The sequence below is a fragment of the Microcaecilia unicolor genome, unplaced genomic scaffold, assembly GCF_901765095.1.
Source record: "Microcaecilia unicolor unplaced genomic scaffold, aMicUni1.1, whole genome shotgun sequence".
Taxonomy (NCBI): domain Eukaryota; kingdom Metazoa; phylum Chordata; class Amphibia; order Gymnophiona; family Siphonopidae; genus Microcaecilia; species Microcaecilia unicolor.
The window spans coordinates 13,055-38,691 of NW_021963905.1; the positions used below are offsets into that span (position 1 = coordinate 13,055).

Genomic DNA, 25,637 nt, shown 5'->3' on the forward strand with positions numbered 1-25,637 from the left:
GAGCACGGAACGAGCGGAGCCGACAGGCATGCGGCCCCCCCCCCCAGCGGCGTGCACCCAGGGCGGACCGCCCCCACCTTGGTACGCCACTGCTCCCTTAGTATGCAAACCACTAACAGAGGCATTCAAAGTTTGTTTTTGTCCAGTGTTGTTCTCTTCCACGTGCCCTTCTCAGAGGGTGATTTACCCAGGCTACAGACTTCCTGAAAACTTCCCACGCTGTACCTGGGTAAAGGTATATGCAGACATAACAGTTACCCATGACAAAAGCACGAGGGCTCTGAGGTGAGGTTAACCTATATGTTGCTTTGCAGGGCAACAGTGGCGTACCAAGGGGGGGCGGTGGGGGCGGTCCGCCCCGGGTGCACGCCGCTGGGGGGTGCCGCGCGCCGGTCAGCTTCCTTCGTTTCCGTGCTCCCTCTGCCCCTGTTCCGCAGCACCCCCCCAGCGGCGTGCACCTGGGGGGGGTTCTTTTGCCGGGGGGGGGTCGCGCTGCCTCTGAGGGGGCTGTGCACCCTGGGGGCGGGGCGCATCAGCGATCCGCCCCGGGTGTTAGCCCCCCTAGGAACGCCACTGCAGGGCAAAACTATCTGCCGAAAGAGAATGTGCAGATCTCCCTGGAGGCTTCATCTCTGGGAAATTCTCAAGGGGAAGTACCAATGAGAACTGCTGCAAAGCCTATGGTTACAAATACCTGCACATGTTGCCTGAAAATGCACAGATTTAAATTTACTCCTTTAGGGTTACTCTTCAGATTTGTCTGGTTAACTATCCAGCAATCTCAGCTTTCGAATTTCTCTTCTCACCAACTGGTTATTGTTCCTTGGCTTCCTGTCCGAACAGGCTGTATATTTAAGTGATATATTACAGCATTTGGAATAATTCATGGTATGGCCCTGAGTTATCTTCCTAAGATAGGGTTACCTAAGAGTCAATGATCCCAGAATAATTTATTACTCATTTTTCCATCTGCCTATAAGATGTGTTTTAAGTGATCCTTTGTTGCTTTTTTTTTCCGTATCAAACAGTTAAATGTTGGAATTTCTTCACCTTGTACACTGAGAATTGAATCCTCTTATCTAGATTTAGGAAAGTTTTTAAATCCTATTTTTTAGAAAATATATCTGAGTGTCTGGCTTAAGACAGATAAATTTTGGTTTTATTACTGATTATAATCAGGGATGTTTTGTTCCCTTTTAAAAATATCTTTTGTAATCCACACTAAACCGAAAGGAAGGTAGGGGAATAGAAGTTCCCTTATTGTATAGGAGAGGAGAGACGTGTGCTAGGGATGCTGTTATAATTTAACCTGTTCTAAGGTTACCCAAATAGAGATCTGGGTAGATGCAAAGCTATCAACATAACTGTTATCTTTCTGAATGTCATAGTTAAAGCTAATAGATAAATTTAACTTTAGTTAAATGTTCACATCCGTACTATTTATATAACAACTAGTAAAAAAAGGCCCGTTTCTCACACAAATGAAATGGGCACTAGCAAGGTTATCACGTAATGGTGATTATGTTTTTAAGGGAACCATTAGGAGGCGAGTTGTGGTGCGAGTTCCGCGCTCGCCCGCTTCCTGCCACCCTGCTGGTTAAGATGGAGTTTGAGCGGCGCAGGAGTCTGGATGTCAACGGCCTGTTGTGGCGCGAGTTCCTGCCTCGCGGCTATTCTGAGTTTGACCCGGCGCTCATTAACGCGTATGGCATACGGGCTCCAAGTTCCATGCCCCCTCCCTCCTTCTCCTCCCCGAGTTCCAGTCCCCCTCTCTTCCGAGTTCCATGCCCCCCTCCCTCTGCTCCCCTCCCCTCCAAATTCCAGGCCCCCCTCTCCTCCGAGTTCCAGGCTCCCCTCTCCTCTGAGTTCCAGGCCCCCTGCCTCCCTCTCCCTCTCCTCCAAGTGGCAGCCCAACTTGCGTTGCCCACCCTCTTCTCCAAATCCTCCACCTGCTCCTCGCCTTCCTGCGTGCCGCCCATAATTTAAAAGTTCTTACCTTGGGGTCCAGCGGCAGCAGTGAAAGGCGAGCAGGCTTGGCACTTCAGCCTGCCTTCCCTTCTCTCTCAGCTCTGCCTCTGGTCCCGCCCTTGCAGAAACAGGAAATGAGGGCGGGACCAGAGGCAGAGCTGAGAGAGAAGGGAAGGCAGGGTGAAGCGCTGAGTCTGCTCGCCTTTCACTGCTGTCGCCGGACCCCAAGGTAAGAACTTTTAAATTCTGGGCGGCACGCAGGAAGGAGAGGAGCAGGCAAAGGACTGGGAGAAGAGGGCGGGCAGCGCAGGCCAGGCTGGCTGGGAACTTCCGTTCCGGGACTTTGGGCGGGTCAAATATTGGGGGTGCTCGAGCACCCACAGCACCCACGGAGTCGGCGCCTATGCCTCCATGTCCAGCAATTCTTCCCTCCCCTCCCTTCCATGTCCAGCGATTCTCCTCTTCCCTGCCCTGCCATCCATGTCCTGCAATTCTCTCCTCTACTGTCCTCCAATCCCATCCATTCTCCTCTGCCCTGCCCTCCCCTTCCCTTCCTCCCTCCCCTCGCGATTCTCTCCTCCCCTTGATTTGTACCTGAACGTTTTCTGGCTGGCTGGCGCTGGATTCCCTTCCCTCTCACTGTTCCGCCCTCTGATGTCATTATGTTTTGATGCAAGGGCGGGGCAATGAGTGGTTATGGATGTTACAAACCCAGGCATCCAGACGTAGAACGTTGGAGGGTCAAATTATTATATCAGAAAATAACACTTAAATTCTGCTGGATACCTTTAGTTCACTGTGGATTACAATATAAAATTACCTAGTCAATTACTAGGAATTACAATTTTAAAATTAAGTATAAGGTTACAAATTAAGGGCTCCTTTTACCAAGCGTGGATTTGCTGCATAACGAGGCCCCCTTTTACCGCAGCAGGTAAAAGGCGCTTTTTTTTTAAAAGGAAATGGTTGTGTGGCAAGTTACAAACAAAAGTCTACACTAATTCAGCAAAAAATTCCTTAGAATAGACAACCTTTAAAGATGAAAACAAAAATTCACAATTTTGGAGCATAGTGGTTAAGGATGGATTAGTTCCAGAAACACTTAGTCCCCTGAAGAATCCTTATATAGAGTGAAACGGAGAGCCTCGTTGGGCAATTTGCAAGCTAAGTGACTTTATTTATACTCCAGTTATGATAAAAATGTTTTGAACATTTTAAAAAGAAATGAAAAATTATAAAGTTTACTTAAAACAAGTGGAGGTTTCTTGACCCATGATACCGTAGTCTATAAAGTGCCAACACAAAGACATTACTCTTGCTGCTGTGCAAAGACTTTTGATGTCTTTTTCCTCCATTAATAATAACAAAAATTCTAAACATTTCTAAATTTTGACAGTGTGAATGAATGAAAAATTGTGAATTTTTTTTTCAGCTTTAAAGGTTGTGTGGCAAGTTAAACACTCGCCACGTGACCATTTCCTGGGGGAGCCCTTACCGCCACCTGTTTAGGAAGCAGTAAGGGCTCCCGCACTAACCAAGCAGTAACTGGGCAGCGTGTGGGGTGCTAAAAATATGAAAATATTTTTCAAGTGCTGGAAATGGCATGCGGTAGAGGCAGGAACTGCTGCTGGGCTCCTGTGGTAGTCCAGCAGTAGTGCCAAATTGGCGCATGGCAAGCTTGTGATAGGCTTGCTGTGCCTTTGTAAAAGGGTCCTAAAATAGGGGCGTAGCCAGACTTCGGCGGGAGGGGGTCCAGAGCCTAGGTGAGGGGGCACATTTTAGCCTCCCCCCCCGGTGCCACTGACCCCCCTCGCCATTGCCGACCTCCGCCACCGCCGCCACCACCAACTTTGCCCCCCCATGCTGACGACCCTCTCGACCCCCCTCCCGCTGCCAACCCTCTCCCGACGCCGCCATCATCGCCTACCTTTGCTGGCGAGGGACCCCAATCCCCGCCAGCTGAGGTCCCCTTGCTTCCCGCGCAAGGCATCGTTCTGTTTCTGACGTTCTGCACGTTGTACTTGCAGGACGTCAGAAACAGAATGAAGCCTTGCACGGGAAGCAAGAGGACCTCGGCTGGCGGGGGTTGGGGTCCCCTGCCAGCAAAGGTAGCCCATGGCGATGGCGGGGGAGGATTGGCGTCAGGAGGGGGGTCGAGAGGGTCGTCGGCAGGGGGGTCCAGGACCAAATCTACGGCGGCCCAGGCCCCCGTGGCCCCACGTAGCTACGCCCCTGCCCTAAAACATAAAACTTATCACCGCTTAAGATCAAAGGATTTCCAAAATAAAAAGTTTTCAAATCTCGACATAATCATGACATAATCTGAGACTGGGTGGAAGAATAATTCCACATTTTCCACTGTTTGAAATGAGAGAGATCGCTGAAATATCTTTTTTATACCTGACTCCTCTAGGAGATGAAAAATGAAACTTACAAAAATTACATAGAGCTCTACCATTACAACCTATCGCTGGCAGTAGTAAATGAAGCATGTGATTTGGTGACAGAGCACATAACATAAGTCTTTTTTTCATTTCAGTTTTAAAGATATGCTTTGCTATAAAAAAGAAGGTTCAAAGAATAACACAGATTCCCAAAAAATTTTAAAACAAGAATATTCCAAATTAGGACCACTAAGGTAAGTGAAATGATTCCTGTTTCATTAGACAGTGCCTCCATGCTGCCCTTCGTGGCTCTGTCTTCCCCTGAGATTGAACCAGCGCACAGCACTACAGTTAATTCAAGCTTCAGGATTTTTTATTATTTCTTTGGATTCTTTAACCACTTTAATGAAGAGATTCACCCAAGGTGATGTGCAGCAGGTTCAATTTTATGGTGTCTCAAAATACAGGAGCTATTGGCTTCTTTATTTACGATGTGTTCACTATGAATAACCCAAATTTATTTTGGGTAATTTTTGGGTGTAGTTAGTACTTTCATAAAGGTGTCAGATTGACAGCACAATTTAAAATTCCTTGGCACCTTTGTACTCAAGACTGGAATGGAGGAGAGCACCGTTTCCCTTGTTCACTATATAGAAAACATGGGACCCTTTTACTACTACTACTACTTATCATTTCTATAGCGCTACTAGACGGACGCAGCGCTGTACACTTGAACATGAAGAGACAGTCTCTGCTCGACAGAGCTTACAATTTAATTAGGACAGACAAACAGGAAAAATAAGCGATAAGGGAATATTAAAGTGAGGATGATAAAATAAGGGTTCTGAACAAGTGAATAAAGGTTAGGAGTTAAAAGCAGCATCAAAAAGGTGAACTTTTAGCTTAGATTTGAAGACGGCCAGAGATGGAGCTTGACGTACTGGCTCAGGAAGTCTATTCCAGGCATATGGTGCAGCAAGATAAAAGGAACGGAATCTGGAGTTAGCAGTGGAGGAGAAGGGTGCAGATAAGAGAGATTTACCCAGTGAACGGAGTTCCCGGAAAGGAGTGTAGGGAGAGATGAGAGTGGAGAGGTACTGAGGAGCTGCAGAGTGAATGCACTTATAAGTCAATAAGAGGAGTTTGAACGGTATGTGGAAACGGATAGGGAGCCAGTGAAGTGACTTGAGGAGAGGGCTAATATGAGCATAGCGACATCGGCGGAATATTAGTCGTGCAGCAGAATTTTGAACAGTTTGAAGAGGAGAGAGATGGCTAAGTGGGAGACCTGTGAGAAGCAAGTTGCAATAGTCTAAGTGAGAGGTGATAAGAGTGTGGATGAGGGTTCTGGTAGTGTGCTCAGAAAGGAAAGGGTGAATTTTGGTGATATTATAGAGAAAGAAACGACAGGTTTTAGCAGTCTGCTGAATATGTGCAGAGAAGGAGAGGGAGGAGTCAAAGATGACCCCAAGGTTACGAGCTGATGAGACAGGAAGGATGAGAGTGTAATCCACAGAAATAGAGAATGGGGGAAGAGGAGAGGTTGGTTTAGGTGGAAAGATAAGAAGCTCAGTCTTGGTCATGTTTGGTTTCAGATGGCGGTGAGACATCCAGGCAGCAATGTCAGACAGGCAGGCTGATACTTTGGCCTGGCTTAGCGTGCACTAACGGACACTAGCACATACCAAATGGTCCTTTTACTAAGCTGCAGTGAAAGGGGATCTGTGCTAGCTTCAGCGCATGTTTTTGACATGCGCTGAGGCCTCCTTTTACCGCAGCAGGTAAAAGGCTGTCTTTTTTTTTTTTTACAAGGAAAAGAAATGGCCGTGCGGTAAGTGAAACACCTACTGCACGGCCATATTGGGGAGCAGCCCTTACCTCCACTCATTGAGATGGCGGTAGGAGCTGCCACACTAACCTAGCGGTAATGATGCCCGATTACCGCTGGCTAAGTTCCGGTGCTACAAAAATAGATCATATTTTTATAGTGCCAGAAATGGCACATGCTAGGGGTGGGAATTACCGCCAGGTTCCTGTGGTAGTTCTGGATTGGCACACGGTAAGCCCGCGGTAGGCTTTTCGCAGCTTAGTGAAAGGGCCCATAAATGCTGCGCATCTTATTTTATACCTATGTGCCACAGGTCACTTAATGCACCCTAATATCTGTTAGCACATATTAAGGGGCCCTTTTACTGAGCCACATAGAGGGGCATAATCGAACGGGGCCGGTCATCTATAAGGGCGGCCATCTCCGGGGCCGGCCCCGGGAAGCGACGGAGCCAACCGTATTATCGAAACAAGATGGCCGGCCATCTTTTGTTTCGATAATACAGTTGGGGCTGGCCAAATCTCAACAGAAGTCTGCCTGGCACTGATCCTATTTCCCAACTACAGGAGCTACCATTGAAGCCCACTACAGTCCACTAAGTAGAAAAAAACATTCCCTTTGTTATATTTCTTCTGAAGCAACAGTAGCTAGCTTAGGGGGTGGGTCCAATCAAGCAGATCAGCAGTAGCAGGGAGAGGTGACAGGAGCGTAGTGTTCTCTCTAAGCTACATGGGTGTCCTCCACTCTTATCTATACCAGTGGGGCTGCAGGGAGATGTGACAGAAGTGCAGTGTTCCCTCTAAGCCATGAAAGGTGTCTTCCACCCACATTTATACCAGTGGGGGTGCAGGGAGAGGTGTTAGGACTGCACTGTTTCCTCTAAGCTATGTACATGTTCTTCACCGTATTCATACCAGCAGGGTGCTGGAGAGGTGATAGGAGTGCAATGTTCTACTATGTAGGTGTTCTTCACCCAAAATCATGCCAGCAGGGGAGGGGGCAGTGCTGGGGGGGGGGGGGGTGACAGAAATGCAGTGTTCCCTCTAAGCTACGTAGGTATCTTCCACGGTCTACTCTCATGTATACCAGCAAGGATACAGGGAGAGGTGACAGGACTGCAGTGTTCCCTCTAAGCTAGGAATGGGCTAGGTCAGACTAGAGGGGGAAAGAGGAAAAGTGTGGTTTGTAGAGAGGGGAGGAGAGACTGGGCTTGAGAGAAAAGGGTTTGTAGTGAAGATCAGCTGGGCTTGAGAGAAAAGGGAGTAAGATAGACCAGAGGATTCCTTAGGTACAAACATAATAAGCTCTCTGAGGAAGGGAAATGCCTGCTAGACCTGAATGTAATTCACTTTGATTTCATGTTTGGAAAGACAAGTAATCAACTGTAAAAATCAAATCCAACCTCTTGTGCTTCTCTTGCTCTTCCTTTGGCCTCAGGAGTTCTCCTGCAAGCAGATGATCAAAAGCCCCGTGCTGTTCCAAACAGCGCTCTAAAATAGCACTGGAACAGCGCGGGGCTTTACCGCACTGATGATCAGAGATAATTGCATGCAAATTTAAGCATGCAATTATCTCTGATCATGGGGTAGAAGTGCGGGAGAATTGTGCCTGAGCATGCGCTCAGCACAATCCTCCCGCACTTGTTTGATAGGTCTGGGCTGTCAAAAGCCCAAACCTGTCAAACACAGGTCTCCAGCCCCCCCTAACTCCCGTCAACATGTGCACCCAGTCCCTGGTGGCCCAGTGGGCGACCAAAGCCCCCCCCCTCAGTGATAGGGGGGCTGGAGGTCCACTGGACTGCCGATCCCCCCTTAGGTTCAGCTCGGAGCTGGTGTAGGGTTTGCTGTGGCCAGCGACCCAATCTTTGGCACGCTGGTTGCTGATCATTGGGGATGAATATGTTTAACCCTGTTTAGCACGCATTTGCATGCTAGTTGCGTTCAGAGCCCTCGAACGCGTTGTTTCATGCGCTCGAGGGCTCTGATCATGGGGCGGTAGCAAACACCAGCGCTGGTATGGCGCTAACAGCCTCTAGCACCAGTGTTTGCTTCTGATCATCCCCTTGCTTGTGTCTGTGGTGCCTGCTCTAATGTACACATTTTAACTTCCAGCTAAATAGCCCTGTCATGCTTTGTTTGTTGGTTGGTGCAGGATAATTTGGGCTGACGATCTCCATACATTTAGAAAAGTTAGCTTTTCTGGCTGAAGCTTGTTATTAACTTGCATAAGAAAAGAAATAACTTTGTGGACAGACCATCCTTTGAGATTTGTTGGGAATTTTGGGGCAACATATAATGAATCCTTTTTTCATTCCAGCTATCCAGAAGTAGTAACACTTGTTGTTTTTCTCCTAATGGCACTGTCATGGTTTACTCGGGATCCTGGATTTATCCCAGGCTGGGATTCACTCTTTGGAGTGTAAGTCAAAGGTTTTTTAGATTGCTTCCTTGTGCTCCTGCAGTCCTGCATGAAGAACTTAACTGGTTACTTGACAACATGCAGGTTTCTCAAGTGTAGTCCCTGGGTTTGATTTGTCTTTCTGTCCAATCTATATATTGCCTCACTGTTCAAAGGTAAAATATCCTAGTTTTAACTAAGGACTTGGCCACATTTTTCCTTTTAAGTAAAACAAATATTAAAAGAATTTAAATGAACCTAAGCTTGTAACTGGTGGGCAGCCGAACAGCACTAGGCTTCAGGCCTTGCTAATTCGATTATTTAAGCAACTGATAATTCAATTACCATAAGCCATCCAGAAAGTTCATCAAAAGTGAATGTCCTGGCTGAGAGAGAGGGGCATTCTGGATGTATTTGGAAGCGGTATTCTTAGGAAAATTAAAATATCAATGGTGAAACTGTTTTTAAAAATTTTTTAACGAGGTCTTTATTACAGTGAACAAACAAAAATACATACAGATACAGTGTACAATCTGTTTAGGTAGAAAGAGAACTTAATCTCAATGCTAACAAAACCTCTAATATAAAATAATACTAAAGGAAAAAAAAAACCTCAAACCCCAGAGCCCTAAAAAGGTGATCACACAGAAAAAGCCAAACCAGGTCTTACTCACCCACAGATCCCCAAATCTTTTCCCAAGTCTTGAAAGATTTTCATCTAATAACGGTTAGTTTTTCAAATTTATATATAGTGTAAAGTCGAGATCTCCACTTAACCAAAAGTGGGTCCCCTGGTGTCTTCCAAGCAGCTGCTAAGGTAAACTTAGCCACATATAGCAATTGGTGCACCAACAATGTCTGATATTTCTGAAATCCTGGGATCGCTCTATTCATGGTGAAACAGTTTGTCTTTTTCAAAATTAAGTGTTCCAGCAGTAATTTTTAATATCATCCTTCCAGTGATGACAAATTTGATTGCACTGTGATCACTATTGTGTAGTGGCCCCACCACCATTACGCTGTTCACCAGGTACTGTGTATGAATAAGGATGAGATTTAAGCGCTTGCTTTAACCCTGCAGGGAAAGTTCCCGGTTCTAAAGGGGAGTTAACAATGAGTAATAAACCAAGGGGCGAGGATAAAAAATTGCACATTTCACAAACTTACAAGGTAAATGGATCATGAAAATAGGTGACACATGTAAAGGATCCCAGATCTTTCTCCAACTTTTCACTTTGTGGTACATCTAACAGTAATAACCCCTTGAGACAAGCCATTATGCATTATTCTTTGTTATGTATCCTATACTGTTTATTCTAAGCCACATTGAACTCAAACTTGTTTGGGATAATGTGGGATATAAAAGTCACAAATAAATAAATAAATAATAAGAAGATACCAACCTACTGAGAGAGATCTGGACAGGAGCAAGCAAAATGATTAAAGGGAAGGAACGATACTTATATGAGAAAGGCCAGAAAAGTTGAAGCTCTTCAGTTAGGAGAAGAGATGACTGAGGGGGAATCTGATAGAGGTCTATAATATCCTGAGTGGAATATGTAAATAGCTTGCTTATGTTTTCGAACAGTACAAAGAATAGGGGACGTGCAATGAAACTGCTAAATAGTACATTTATAACAAATCAGAGAAAATATTTTTCACTCAATGCATAGTTAAGCTCTAGGAACTTGTTACCAGAAGCCATTTTCAATAGGAGCCATCATTAGACCACCAGACCTTTTAAGGTAGGCCGGGGGGGATGGGAGGCCTGCTGCGACTCAAGGAAGGCCAGGAGGGGGAATCAGACTTAGCTTGGATGGGGGGAGGATAAGAAGGAGAGGGGATCAGACTGTTTTCAGGGGGGGGAATGGAGGAACTGTGGACTCCGCTTATGTAGATCCTGTCAAATATTCAGCCAGGACTCGCATAAGTTCTGATGATCAGAACAACTTTGGTGAGACCCAGATATTCAATTCCAGTGCATGGACATGGCCCGGCATTGAATATCGGGCTAATTTAGTCAGGACAGTCAGCATTTAAAGAAATGCTGACTGCTGCCGGCTGAATATTCAGCAGATGGTCTTTATGTGCTGTCATTTTCCAGGGCAGAGCGGGGGCTGGGTTGGCACTCATGTCTGTATTTTATAAAATACATGCATATCCACTGGTTTTACTAGCAATATACACACACGATTACTCCTGTGTCAGAGGAGGTATAAATGTGCGTCCCTACTCACCTGGGGGCTAATGTTATAGAGGCCCTCTTCAAACTACACTTTACAAAAACACTTGAGTTTATCAAAACGTTGATGTGGGAACCATCATATCAGTTAACATATGCCACATGTTCACTCTGTGAGCCTTTTGCTATTCTAATCAGCAGGTCCTCTATTAAATCTTTTTTAACATCTTTTAAAATAATTTTTAACAAATATTTTTGTTTGTCATAGGTCATTACTAGATGTTCTAAAGCACTACTTGAGATAAAAATTATCCATTTATCCCCAAAATATAAGCTGGCTGATATTCAGCTAGCAGAGGTTTGTGGTTTTTTTCAACGCTGACTATTGCTGGCCAAATTAGCCCCAAATATTCAATGTTGGGCCATGTCCAGGCACCAGCTTTCAATATCTACTACTAATCACACCATCACTGGCCGCAAGAGCTTATGCGAGTCCGGGCTGATATTCAGCTAGCACCCACATGACCCTCAATATGGTCCTTTAGCCCCTCTGATCCCCCTCCCTTAGCCTGTGACATCAAGACCCTCCTCCCACCCCCTTCAAACAGCCCCCTTTTTCTATCCCCCTCCTCACCAGCCCACAACATCAAGACCCCCTCTCTTTTCCCACCCCACTCCCCTAGTCATGATCGCTCCCCAGGTCTACCTCAGAACCCTGGTGGTAGGAGAGAACCCCACTCACTCCTGCCCCTAGTGGCTGCATCATTAAAATAGCTGCCATAACCTCTCACCCAGTTAGATATGTGAATATTGCCTGAGATAAAAGGCAACTGTGATGCCCACTATCGCTAAACATAAATTTGTATGTTGTTTCTTGACAGGAAAGGTTACAAATCTGACGCTACCTCTGCAGTTCTTTTTGGATTTTTGTTGTTTATTATACCTGGGAAAAAACCCAAACCTTTCTCTTTCAGATCTTCAGGTATGATTACTTCTAATGTAAATGATTACTTCTAATGTAATGGTGGTGTCTCCTGGCTGTCTTCTCCATCTCCTTTGTCCACCCCCACCATCCTGGTCTGGTTATCCTATTGTGCGTCTCCTAGTTGTCTTCTCTATTTCCCCTGGTCAACCATCACCATCCTGGTTTGGTGTTCCTATTGTGTGTCTCCTGGTTGTCTTCTCCATCTCCTCTTGCCACCCATGCCCATGGAGCCCGCTTTTATTATTTCAGATTATTTTAAAATTATAAAATAGAAATTGGCCTGTTGCCAACAAAAACATATGGGTCATCTGTTGTTATCTTTTTAAGGGTTATCTTATGATGAAAAAAAACAGTATGGGCTGTTGATCCTAATCAGGTAATCTAATACTCCAGAGAACTGAAAAACAGCCAAACACAATCCAAAGGGTTGTGTAAAATGAATGTGAAGAAATGAGTAAAGTGGGAAATACCCTCAGAAACCAAGGCTCCCGCCAAGGTCTGGTCAACGAGACACTATTATCTGTAAAAGACTTTGTGCCCGTGATCTAGTTTCTTTCATGGGGTAAATGTTCCCTGCTTCACTAATTCAAAATTGCCCATATAAGAGTACAAATTTTAAGTTGAAATGTGGGGTTGTCAAGCCAGCATTTATTAAGCTAAGTTGATGCATGCTATGCTGTAGCTTGAACAGTTTTTGTTACTCAGCTATTAATAAACCTGTAGTATATGGACGAAAACATGAGCATGATTGCAGGACTATAACTATAACTTCTTGCTACTTTGGTGTAAGTTTACAAACCTAATAACCTGCTTCAATGTCTTGGGTTTTTTCTGCATAAATGTGAAGATAAATCTGAAGAAACCGCTACAGTGCCAGATGGTGGCCCAATGATCCTGTGGAAAGAATTTGAGCAATGCATGCCATGGAACATTGTCATTCTTGTTGGTGGTGGGTTTGCTTTAGCCAAAGGATGTGAGGTAAGTGGGGTATCTTTATTTATCCTCACTTTTGTCTCTAGATCAGGCATTCCAATTGTTAGTTCAAGCTTTAGTGCTTACGAAGCTTGATTATTGTAATATTATATATATTGTCTGTACAAAATATCTATTTAGAAGACTCAGAACTATTCAAAATACAGCAATTCGTCTTATATGTGGTCTAGGTAGATTTGAGAATGTTTCCCCAGGTTATAAAAGACTCCACTGGTTGCCAGTGGAGGCTAGGGTTCCTTTTAAGCTCTGTTGTTTTGTTTTGTTTACAAGATTTTGAAGGGAGTGGCTCCGTGCTATATGTATTCATTGATTAATGTATTGATCTCCAAATACGGTACTTGCAACGACTTAAATTTATCTGTTATAGAGGCCTATGTTCAAAGAAGTATTTTACTGCCCTGTTTTCATATCAAGTTTCTCAAATTCGGAATCTTCTACCAACTTTGGCGAAATCTCAATCGTGCTATTTAGCTTTTTGTAAGCTTATAAAATCAAATCTTTTTAGAAAAAATGTGCTTTCTAGTTAGACATTGACATTGTATTCTTTATTTTATGTTAATCTGTTCATCTTATTGTGAGCTCCAAGTTTTGTAGACTGGTACTATTTTGATTTGCAAGCTACTCGGAACCTATTTTAAGGTGTTGAGGGGAATATAACATTGACATTCTCAACCCAGTCCTCGAGACACACCTAGCCAGACAGGTTTTCAAAATACCCACAATGAATATGCATGAGATAAATTTGCATACCCTACATCCATTGTACATATTCATTGTGGGTATCCTGAAAATGTGACTGCTCTAAATTAAGGGGGTGGAGAGATTACTCTTATTGATTTCTCTGATTCACCACACTTTCCAGATTTTTTTTTAACTTTTGAAGAGATTAAAAATCCATGTGTTGAGGGAGATGAAATATTTAGGAATATCGCTGAACATATCCTTATCTATGAAGAACCTCAAGAAAGTTATTTGACATGTATTTTTTAAATTAAAATCCCTTAGACCTTTAAACATTTTTTGAGTCCTGCAAATTGTGACACAGTGGTACAAGCATTTATGTACCCACTATTTGATTATTGTAATTCATTGTTTCTAGGTCTTCTGAACTGTTTTTTAATGGCATTCCAAGTGGCCCAAAATGCTACTGCATATTGATCTTTGGCTGTTCACGTTTGAACATATCACTCCAATTTTACAGCAATTGCATTGGCTGCCAGTTCTTTGGCAAATTCGCTTTAAAATTTTGACATTGATTTTGAAAGTTCTGCTGATAAAATTCCATCTTGTCTTGCTGCCAGCCTGAAGATCTATGTACCAAACCGTTCCTTGCGGTCAAGTAGCTGGACTCTGCTAGAGGGTTCAAGTTCTAGACATATTAGACATGATGTGGTTGCAGGCCTATCCCTTTGGCATTCATTGCCACTAGGTCTACATTATCATAATGAATCTATACTTTCCTTTCAAAAGCAGCTGACGCCTATTTATTTCAGCAGGCTTTTAAAAAATTTGTTATATTTTATTTGTTTAATATTATTGCTATTAGTATCTTGATTTTATGTTACTTTCAGGCTCATTTTCGAAAGAGAAGGATGTCCATCTTTTGACATAAAATGGAAGATGGAAGTCCTTCTCACAGAGATGTCCAAATCAGTATAATCGAAACCTGATTTTGGACGTCTCCAACTGTAGTCCGTCGCAAGGACGTCCAAATTTCAAGGGGGCGTGTCGGAGGCGTAGTGAAGGCGGGACTTGGGCATTCCTAACACTTGGACCTCTGACCTATAATCGAAAAAAGCAAGAACGTCCCTGACGAACATTTGGACGTTTTCACCCGGACGTGTTTTTTTTACGAATAAGGCACAAAAAGTTGCCCGAAATGACCAGATGACCACTGGAGGTAATTGGGGATGACCTCCTGTTACTCCCCCAGTGGTCACTAACCCCCTCCCACCATCAGAAAACATCTTAAAAAATATTTTGTGCCAGCCTCTATGCAAGCCTCAGATGTCATACTCAGGTCCATGACAGCGCATGAAGGTCCCAGGAGCAGTTTTAGTGGGTACTGCAGTGCACTTCAGACAGGCGGACCCAGGCTCATACCCCCCTGTTACATTTGTGGAGGAAACAGTGAGCTCTCCAAAACCCACCACAAACCCACTGTACCCATATATAGGTGCCCCCCCTTTACCCGTAAGGGCTATGGTAATGGTGTACAGTTGTGGGTAGTGGGTTTTGGGGGGGGGGGCTGAGCACACAAAGTAAGGGAGCTATGGCGTGCTGGTAAATTGTTAACAGGGGGCTCTCTCTCGCCAGCAAAGTAAAAGAGAATTCAGGAGGGGCCCAAGCCCACATTTTGGGATCCATTTGTTAAAGTAGCCATGGAGAACCGGCTCCCAAAATTCTTAAAAACTTAACAAACGGCTCTCGAGAGCCTGTGAGAGCCTGCTTCAGCACACCACTGGAGCTATGTTCCCGGGAGCAATTTATGAAGTCCACTGCAGTGCCCCCTAGGGTGCCCGGTTAGTGTCCTGGCATGTCAGGGGGACCAGTACACTACAAATGCTGGCTCCTCCCACGTCCAAATGGCTTGTATTTGGACATTTTTGACATGGACGTCTTTGGTTTCAAAAATCGCCGAAAGTCAAAAACGTCCAGATCCAAGGATGTCCAAATCTAGGGATGTCCAAATTTAAGGATTTGGACGTCTCTGGTGGTATTTTCAAAACGAAAGATGGACGTCCATCCTTTTTCAAAAATACGGGTTTCCCCACCCCTGGATTTCGACGATTTGCAAAGACATCCAAATTGCAACTTGGATGTTTCTTTCAAAAATGCCCCTCTTTGTAAGTTTTTAATTGTATTTGATTGTGTACGTTTCTTTGTAAACTCCCTAGATTGGTAAGTGGGTGGGGTATAAGAGATTTTAAATAAATAAATATATTTTAATTATAACATATTTCTAGTACTTTGAGCCTGCTCCAAATACCACCCCACTTTAGGCAGATAAATGTTTTCCTTTCAGTGGGCCTTTTACAAAGGCATGCTAGCATTTTTAGCGCACTCTAAAAATACGCATGCGCTGAACACTAGAGATGCTCATATATTCCTATGGGTGTCTCTAGCGTTTAGTACATGCTAGAAACGCTACTGCACCTTTGTAAAACACCCCCTCAGTGACTTATACAGTTATCTGTTTCAGTGCTTAGAATATTTTTAGAAAACACTGATGCAGTCATTACCCTGTGCTGATGACATAATTGGTTGGAAAACTGGTCCTACGGTCTTTCCACTCAATGAATAGCTCTGGAACTCTTTGCCAGAGGATGTGGCTAGCATATCTGGGTTTAAAAAAGGTTTGGACAAGTTCCTGTATACACATACATACAGGCATACATACAAAAAAACATAAATGCACAGACACATAAGCACATGAACACATACATAAACACATATCAAACATATAAACGGCGAGTGACCGTACTCGCTCGCAAATGCGCAGTAGAGACTTTCCTCTCTGTCCCGCCCCCGTGTCAATACGTGATGACGGGGGGTGGGACAGAGAGGGAAACTGTGCGAAGGGGAGGGAACCGCCGAGGTTGCCACCACTCCCCCCCGAGGTTGCCGCTACTGGTGCCCCCCCCCCCCCCGGAGTAGCCGCTGCCGCCACCCCTCCATCCGGCCTGTCTCTTCGCTATTCAACTTACATCTCCGCAGCAGCCAGATCAGCTGAGCTGCCGTTTGCCTTCCTTCCCTGCCTGTGTCCCGCCCTCGCCGACGTTACGTCACACGAGGGCGGGACACAGGCAGAGAAGGAAGGCCGACGGGAGCTCAGCTGATCTACCTGCTGCGGAGATGTAAGTTGAATAGCGAAGAGACAGGCCGGGTGGAGCGGCGGCGGTGACTCGGGGGGGGGGAGTACTGGCAGCGGCGAACTCGGGGGGAGGGGAAGGGGCAGTGGCGACCCACTAGCCCGTTTTAACGGGCTCAATGGCTAGTATTAATATATGCATGCACACACGCACACACTTCATAAGTTGTTACAGGATACTAAGCATATGACTTCACATGGAAAAACATCAATACCTGTTGCTTTTGTGGCACCCTGAGGTTTAAATATAAAATCCATTTTTTGAAAATTGTGTGCTGATTGTGTTTTGAATTTCTCTGGCTCTCAGGACCTATAATTTTGTTTTGACTGCAGCTGCTGTTTGATGCCCTCACCCCAGAATCTGCTGCCCTAAGTGACTGTTTGGTTTGCAGTAAATAAATGTGTGAAAAGTGATTTTAACCAGAATCTGAAGAGATAGGATTTTCAAATTAGAACAGTCACACAAGTCAAAGGTCTCAAGTATGCCCTCCAGAGACTGTCAGACTTGTGTGAAGAATGCTGAAGTGCAGATAAATCAGATGGCTCTTTTTGGGTCTTGAAAATTGAGGAGAATGTAGCAGAAGGTTGAGAACTGGCAAGTGTGTTTATATTTCCAGTGACATTTACCTCCTGAATCAGCTTTAAAACACTAGTCTGAACTGAATCTGCAGCTTGTGGATATTAACATTTAATTTTTTTTCTATGCTGAGATCAGCATTTAGGTGCAAATTACGGTTGCAAAGACATACTACATATGCTTAGTGTTATTCAGTAAGAATTAAGGGGTCCTTTTACTAATGTGCGCTGAAAAATGGCTTGCGGTAGTGTAGATGCGTGTTTTGGGCGTGCACAGAATTATTTTTCAGCGCACCTACAAAAAATGCCTTTTTATAATTTTTGCCGAGAATGGATGTGCGGCAATATGAAAATTGCTGCACGTCCATTTTGGGTCTGAGATCTCACCGCCAGCCCTTGACTAGCGGTAAAGTCTCACATGGTAACTGGGTGGTAATGACCTACGTGCGTCAAATGCCACTTGGCACACATCTGATACACGCATCCGAAAATAAAAATGATTCTTCGGACATGCGTATCAGACGTGCACCAAAAATGAAATTACCGCAAGAGCCATGCAGTAGCCGGGCGGTAACTCCATTTTGACACGTGTTGGGCACATGTAGGCACTTATGCGGCTTAGTAAAAGTGCCAATACAGATGAAATAAGAACTAAAATGTGACAGATGAAAACTATTAAATAAAACCTCTTCAATCTGGTAACTTTTGCAGGTTTCTGGATTATCAGTGTGGGTGGGAAAAAGGATGGAAACTCTAAGCAGTTTGCCTGTTTGGATAACCGTCTTACTTGTCTGCCTAATGGTAACCACAGTAACAGAAGTGGCAAGTAATCCAGCGACCATCACAATATTTCAGCCAATTCTCTCCTCACTTGTAAGTAAAATGTTGAAACAAACGGACTGGCGATCATACCTCAGCAGCAATGCAAACCATGTGAAATGGGCTAGGGCTAGGTTTACTGATTTTCATGAGCATATTAGCATGTGTTAACGCTGGAAATATGCACTATTGGTTAAAAAAAAAGTCATACTGTGTAAAATGAGACCTGCAGTTTATTATGGGGTCCTTTTACAAAAGCGAGGTGGCATTTTTAGTGCACGCTAAAAATAAACCTGCGTTAAACGCTAGAGATGCCCATATATTCCTATTCGATATACTTTCACCTCGTGCCAGCTATTGTTTAACCACTGACCTCAGCGGTGCCACTCACTGAATAAAACTTCAAATCAGTAAGATTTACGCATCCACCTCATTGGTCTGTGATATATTTTCTGATTTTACGTTTTTCTTTTCTTTTTCTCTTCTCTATTTTAATATCCACAGTTTATCATTATCTCTATTCACAACTGTGCATTTAATGGCATATACAGCATATATTCCTATGGGCATCTCTAATGTTTAGTTCACACTAATCATTAGCGCACACTAAAAATGCTATCATGCCTTTGTAAAAGACCCCCTATATGCACTAAAGCACGTTAGCATATAGGAATGAATGTCTTTCAATGTTTGCTGATTATGCTCATCCTTTTTAAAAATTAGTTTTATGTGCATAAAGCTTAGCAAAGAATCACTTATCCTAGATGAGTTTTGCAGAGTTTGGACATTGATAATGAACGGCAATGTTTTGGTGATAGGGTATTATAGAAAAGGGTAGCCTTCTACCTCGTAGATGTTGAAAAGATATTTTGTGCTTTCTGATTTAGTGGATCCTTTTGCTTGCTTGTTCACAGGCAGAAGTGATTGGAATAAATCCCCTTCTGATCATCATTCCAGCAACAATCAGTGCCTCTTGTGCTTATCTCTTACCTGTTTCAAATCCTCCAAACGCCATAGTCTTTACATATGGTCACCTCACAGTGCAGGACATGGTATGTATAGCTTATTAACAACAAGGCAAGCGATCTGCAAAATCCAATATGGGAAAGAAAGCCAGCAGATCAATATAACATCAGAAAGATTTTATTGAAGATACCGTATATAACCAATTGCCCGACACAGGCCGTGTTTCGCCCACAAAGGGCTGCGTCAGGGGCTACAATAAACAAATAAATCAAATTTTAATAGATAAAACATGAAATATACCTCGTATATTGTTTTATACCTTATATATAATTCATTTGTTTATTCATAGATATATGTGACAATATGGTTGTATGGTGTTTTATATTTCATGTTTTATCTATTAAAATTTGATTTGTTTATTGTAGCCCCTGACGCAGCCCTTGGTGGGCGAAACACGGCCTGTGTCGGGCAATTTGTTTATATACGGTATCTTCAATAAAATGTTTCTGATGTTATATTGATCTGCTGGCTTTCTTTCCCATGTATAGCTTATTTCCATTGGAAGCTAAAGGATTCTGTTTGTGCAGAAATCCTTTATTTGGGCTTTGTAGAAAAGGCAAATCCACATTCGTAGATAAAGTAATGAACATCAGCACAGGAAAAAATTTGCATCAGATACCTTGACACTGCATCACCCTCAAAGAAATGAACATTTTATATCACCTTAGAATTATAAGATTTGATGTCCATTTCGTGTAACTTTGAGAAAATCAAAATCTAATCTTTGGAAACAAAGATAACAAAAACATATTGTATGCTCCGCTTAAAAGCACCAGTACACCCAGGGACAAACCAAACCATTAGAAAAGCCTAGGTATATACTAAATAAAGTTTAATATTTAAGTGTATGATGTTCACTTATGTATTTTTACAAGATTGTTCAGTTTATCAAGATCTCAAAATCTAATCTTTCGTTTACTAATAACAACAAAGAATGGTAACAAAAACATTGTATTTATTAAATATACAATGACCATTGAAGATAATCATTACAAACATTTTTACATAACTTTTTAAAATGTTGCTGTTGTTTGTTGACAACTTATGGATGTGAAACCTTTTAACACCAAATTACAAAGTCATTTGGCATGGACACTGAACTATTTTATTCTTTTATATGAAAATCTGCATGGAAATAAAACAATTTAATACTTTGTGCAAAATTATATATGAACAAAATCTTTCTAATTTTGTTGATGAAACCATCTATCAATATACTTTCTCAATGATGTTAACCCAGGACATAGAACTCACACATTAGATCCTTTTTCCCATATCTAACTTTATTTGCAGTTAAAAATTGTAATCGTGTTAATTGTGCTGGGCTACTCTTTGCCTTCCTTTCTTTTCCCCAGCTCCAGTGGGTTCAACATTATAGCACATACCGTGTTTCCCCGAAAATAAGACACTGTCTTATATTAATTTTTGCCCCCCAAAATGTGCTAGGTCTTATTTTCAGGGGCTGTCTTATTTTTCGGGGAAACATCGGGGTTGGCCTGCCCACCCTCCGTCGCTCCCGGAACTAACCTTAAACGCCTCCTTTCACCTTCGCAGCAGCAGGGCAGGCAACTCCTTCCTTCCGTGTCCTGCCCTCGCCTGTCGTAACGTCCGCAAGGGCGGGGCACGGAAGGAAGGAGAGGTCTGCCCTGCTGCTGCTTACTGCGAAGGTGAAAGGAGGTGTTTAAGGTTAGTTCCAGGAGCGACGGAGGGTGGGTGGAGGGGGGCCCGGCGACCTCGGGTGAGGGGGGTGGTGGCCCGGGGGCGGCCTTGTCCGGCTCTCGGTGGCCCTGCTTTCAAACAAAAATTTGCTAGGTCTTACTTTCGGGGGAGGCCTTATATCTACCAATTCAGGAAAACCTCTACTAGGTCTTATTTTCGGGGGATGTCTTACTTTAGGGGAAACAGGGTAGTAGCTGTACCTGCATTCCTCTGCTGGCCCCCATACCCTTCCTGCAGCTGCATTCTTGTAGAAACAGGAAGTTGCATCAGTGGAGGCGGGATGTAGCTGCAAGATGGTTGCTGGGGTCTGTGAAGGAAGGCAGGTACTGCAATGCGCCATTCGCCTTGGGTGAATCTCTTCATAAAGGTGGTTAATAAATATCAATCAATCAATCAATCAATAAATAAATAAATGATGTTGGTTGGACCCATGGGAACTGGAGAAAGGAAGGGAAGGCAGAGAGTAGCCCAGTACAGCAGCAATGTTGGACCCATGGGAGCTGGAGAAAGGAAGGCAGAGAGTAGCCTGGCACAGCAGTGATGGACCCATGGGAGCTGGAGAAAGGAAGCCTGCTTCCCTCCTCTTCCTTCAACGCCGCAAAATGGCGGCGCCCAGCCCTGCCCAGTGTATCCTGGGATTCGCTGGGTGGGGCTACACACCATATAAGGGAGTTTCTCCTTATAAGGTGTGTAGCCCCACCCAGCACATCCCAGGATACACGGGGCAGGGCTGGGCGCAGCCATTTTGCAGCATCGAAGGAAGAGGAGGGAGGTAGGCTACCTCCCTCTTCCGGCCCACAAGGTAGGGGGGGTAGGGAGAGGGGGGTGGGTAGGCAGGGAGAGGGTGGTGGATGATCACTGGACCACTAGGGACCCTTTGCTGGGGGGGTTGGGGGGGCTGGAGACCCACCGGATCTCCAGCCCTCCCTGAACCTGGGGGGGGGATCATCAGGGGGGAACTGGCGGTCCGGCGCACCTCCAGCCCCCCTGTTGCTGGGGGGGGGGCTGGTCACCCACTGGGCCACCAGGGACTGGGTGCACATGTTGACGGGAGTTAGGGGGGGCTGGAGACCCACCAGATCTCCAGCCTCCCTGAACCTGGGGGGCAGATCGTCAGGGGGACCGGAGGTCCCACCGGACCTCCAGCCCCCATTGCTTGGGGCAGGGGTAGTTGGGGCCTGGTGGTCCCATGGACCTCTAGCCCTGTATTTGACAGGTTTGGGCTTTTGACAGCCCAGACCTGTCAAACAAGTGTGGGAGTATTGTGCTGAGCGCATGCTCAGGCACAATTCTCCCGCACTTCTACCCATGATCAGAGATAATGCGTGCTTAAATTTGCATGCAATTATCTCTGATCATCGGTGCGGTTAAAGCCCCGCCGCTGTTCCAGTGCTACTTTAGTGTGCTGTTTGGAACAGCGTGGGGCTTTTGATCATCTGCTTGTTGGGGAGGATGTTAACAATGTTGGCTACTGTTAAGTCAGGTTATTTTAGCCCAGGGTCTCACTGCATAAAATGGGACTGTTCTGTCTCCATATTCAGGGCTGGCAGAATGCGGTAAGTAGGGTATACAGGGCAAGGGCACCAACATTCGGGGGCGTCTGGCTTTAGCCGTCCCAGCTGCCCTGCTCTTTTTCCACTCCACCGCTCTGCCTCTAGAACCAATGGTCTGCTGCGCCAGCACTGTGTACTCCTCTGAGTCATAACATTAACTACTTTTGTGAAACCAGCAGTAGTTAATCTGTGGCTTGGAGGAGCACGCTTTGCCACCGTGCCAGACCCGTTTGACTAGAGGCAGAGCTGGAGGTAGGAGCTGATCCCGGGGATGGTGAGAAGAATGGAGCTGGAGCTGGGGCTGAAAAAGGAGGCAGGTGGAAGAAGGGTGGAGGGAGAAGAATCTTTGGGCTGGGCTGGGCTGTGGTGGGTCAGGGGAGACTGATAGTTTGCAGTGTGTGTGTGTGTGTGTGTGTGGGGGGGGGGGGGGCGCCAGAGAACCTAGCACCAGCCCTGCTCATATTCATGGAGCTAGGGATATTGTGATGTATATTTGAGTATTATTTGTATTTATTGCATTGTAGGTGTAATAGATAGCACTGTGTATTAGTACTGCTTTTCCTATAGTTTGTAGTGTCTTCTGATTGACTCCTTGTAAACTTTCTTATTTGCAGTAGCTCTGGCCAGCCTCCCTCTCTGCCCTTGTGGGCTGTGGTGAGAGAAACCAGTTTCCTTGCTTGACTCTTGTGCATCATATAGTGAGCTCATAGTTCTAACCCTTATCACAGGGAAATGTTTGACTTGTGCATCTATTGTGAGCTCTTGCTTCTTTTGACTCTTGTGAACTATGTTATATTTTCTGAGGTATTTGAATTTCTATATAATATCCATCCTCCTCTCCTCCTCTCTTGACATGTTTTCCTGTCACATGGTGTGTGCTGATCGGTTGGCTGGTCTTTTGTTCTCTCTGTGGATTAACTTGTTTTTATAACCACGTGCATACATAAAGGAATTATTCAAGCCAATCAGCTTCTTCTCAGAGAAAGTTGTTTGTGACCCCTGAGGCAGGCGCTTTGGCGCCGAAACATGGACTGTGTTGGTTCCTTGATATGAATATTCTGAATAAACTGTTTTTTTTTTATATTATCTCCCTATTGGTTTGCGCATTTGTCAGCCTCTACTTTTTACTGTTTTGCTTTGACTCTCCGTGGAGGCTCGCCTGTCTTCTTGGATTTGGATATCATGATCTACCGCATCAAATGCCCTGGACAGTCAAATTGGAGTACAAGGACCTTCCTCCCCTTGCTAGGTTCCCTTTTGATATTTTGCTCAGAAATGATATTAGTGTCGGTTCCTGTGTTGAGGTGGGGTCTGGATCCTGATTGAGAGTGGTGTAGGATGGAACGTCGCATCAGATACTTTCTCAGGTGTTGAGATACCAGCCCTTCCAGTAGTGGAATGGAGGCAACTGGTCTATAGTTTTGTAGAGTTGCTGATCTTGGCTGTCATGTTCTTGGGAACTGGGGTTAGTATTATGCTGCTTTTATTCCTGGAGGAGGTTCCTTCATGTAACAGGATGGATATTTGTTCCACTGGTAAGTCCAGGAACCAACCAGGTGCATTCCTCATGATATTGTTAGGGCATGCATCAAGCATACATTGTGATTTTGCCTATTTTTGAAGTAAGGCATGGATTTCCAGTGTGTTTGACTTTTTGAATGAGACCCAGGATCTATCAGAAATATATTGGCTCATTGTAATAGCCCTTGTTGTCTAGGTAGTTATCGATAGAAAATTTTGGTTGAGATAGTTGTGCCCTAATTTTGACAATTTTCTGATTGAAATAAGTGGCCAGGTCCTGCGCTGATGGTGGTGTCTCATTTGTGGGCATCACTTTCTGGACATCACTTTTAGCATCTCAAGCTTTATTAGAACATCCCTCAATTTTTTTTGCCATCTCAGGAGTCCATTCTGTTGCACATCTTAACAGGAGGTTTGCCATCCTGCAGTGGTACTAATCACTCTGCAATATCACTCATTGCATATTGAACAGATGTGCCACAGGACAGATCCCTGAGGCCATCCATGTGCCATTACCCTCTCTCTCCATTTTCCAGTATTCCATTACTCGATCAGTTGCTGTCTCTGTCCATCACTGCTAAACTTTTCCCTTTATTCATCAGTATCCTATTTGGCAAAGTGAAAAAAACATATCCTGTGCCCATTTCTGATCTCTTTCTTTGATCACACTGAGATATTGATCAGATTTGTTTGGCATGATCGCTGTCTGCTAAAAGACGTTCAGTAGCACTGGAAACCTCTTTTCAGGTCTCGTCTCTGTTTTCACTATCTCTTTCTTTCAAATTACAGGTGTTTAAAAAATAGTATTTTAGAACGTGCCAACAACTTGATGTGGACGCCAAGCTGTTCATATTTTCAACTCGGATATTTGTAAAATGGCTGTGTCAGTAAATAAATGTGCATTCCTACAGGTATTTAGGAAAGGCTCTGTGTTGGCATATCCTTTTCTAAAATGCCACCAGAACTGAGAACGTTCTGACTTGGATTTCTCAATTCTGATCTCTTCGTTCTATGTAAAATGTGTTTATCCCATGTACGCTTAAACACTGCCAGTCTTCTGGAGCTTAAAATGTCTACTGACTATATTTGTCTAATTACCGTTTACTATATATGTTGACATGATGGTGATCACTTTCCTAAAAGAAGGATGTAGCACTGTGGCTTTAAGAAATGTCTATGGTTTCTTTCTTAGATAAAAACAGGACCTTGGAGTTAATCTAATTAGTATTATAAGTCTCTTCTTGGGGACTGTACACCTGGGGAATTCCCAATGGTTCAACCTCCACACTTTCCCAGAATGGGTTCTGCTGAAAAATGGTACATCCATCCCATAAGGAACAACTGTAAGAGTCTGGAAGCTGGAGGACTGAGGCAGTGCAAGTTTCTGGCCCATAACCTGGAAGAGTTATATCAATAGAGAGAGGGTTCACGAATCTACCTAATAAGATTGGACATATTATATTCCCTTTGGAAACTATTTTAGCTATTTCCTTGACTTTCACAATCTGTTTTTATCTCAGTTGATTTTTCAAATTAAACTTTACTTTTGGCCTTAATTATTGATAATGTTATGTATGATTAGGGCTGGGAATTTGTAATGGAAACATGAAATGAGTTTCACTGATAAACGATATTTAAAAATATCCATTTTTCATTAGGAAAAATGCTCCATCCTCTATATGTTTTGTAAAAACCCAGGATAGTAACTGACTGTGCTGTACTGGTTGCTATATGTACTGGGAGCGTCTGGCATTTTCTGTAGTGTAGTTAAGCTCCTGCATGAAGGACTCACTGATAGTCTCTTCCCTCTGCAAC

The 25,637-nt window shown here is 44.2% G+C and overlaps 1 protein-coding gene across 1 annotated transcript in view; it reads left to right on the forward strand.

Annotated features, from left to right (window-relative positions):
* LOC115459703 (solute carrier family 13 member 1-like) overlaps positions 1 to 25,038 on the forward strand; it is a gene marked incomplete at its 5' end in the record, with an annotated part of 36,034 nt that extends 10,996 nt beyond the window's left edge. Inside the window, 7 exons of the mRNA XM_030189506.1 lie at positions 4,508 to 4,606; positions 8,497 to 8,598; positions 11,641 to 11,741; positions 12,592 to 12,722; positions 17,896 to 18,057; positions 18,918 to 19,055; positions 25,015 to 25,038. Coding sequence (XP_030045366.1) covers positions 4,508 to 4,606; positions 8,497 to 8,598; positions 11,641 to 11,741; positions 12,592 to 12,722; positions 17,896 to 18,057; positions 18,918 to 19,055; positions 25,015 to 25,038 — 757 coding nt within the window. The remainder of the gene's footprint in view (positions 1 to 4,507; positions 4,607 to 8,496; positions 8,599 to 11,640; positions 11,742 to 12,591; positions 12,723 to 17,895; positions 18,058 to 18,917; positions 19,056 to 25,014) is intronic.
* Between the last annotated feature and the right edge of the window lie 599 nt (positions 25,039 to 25,637).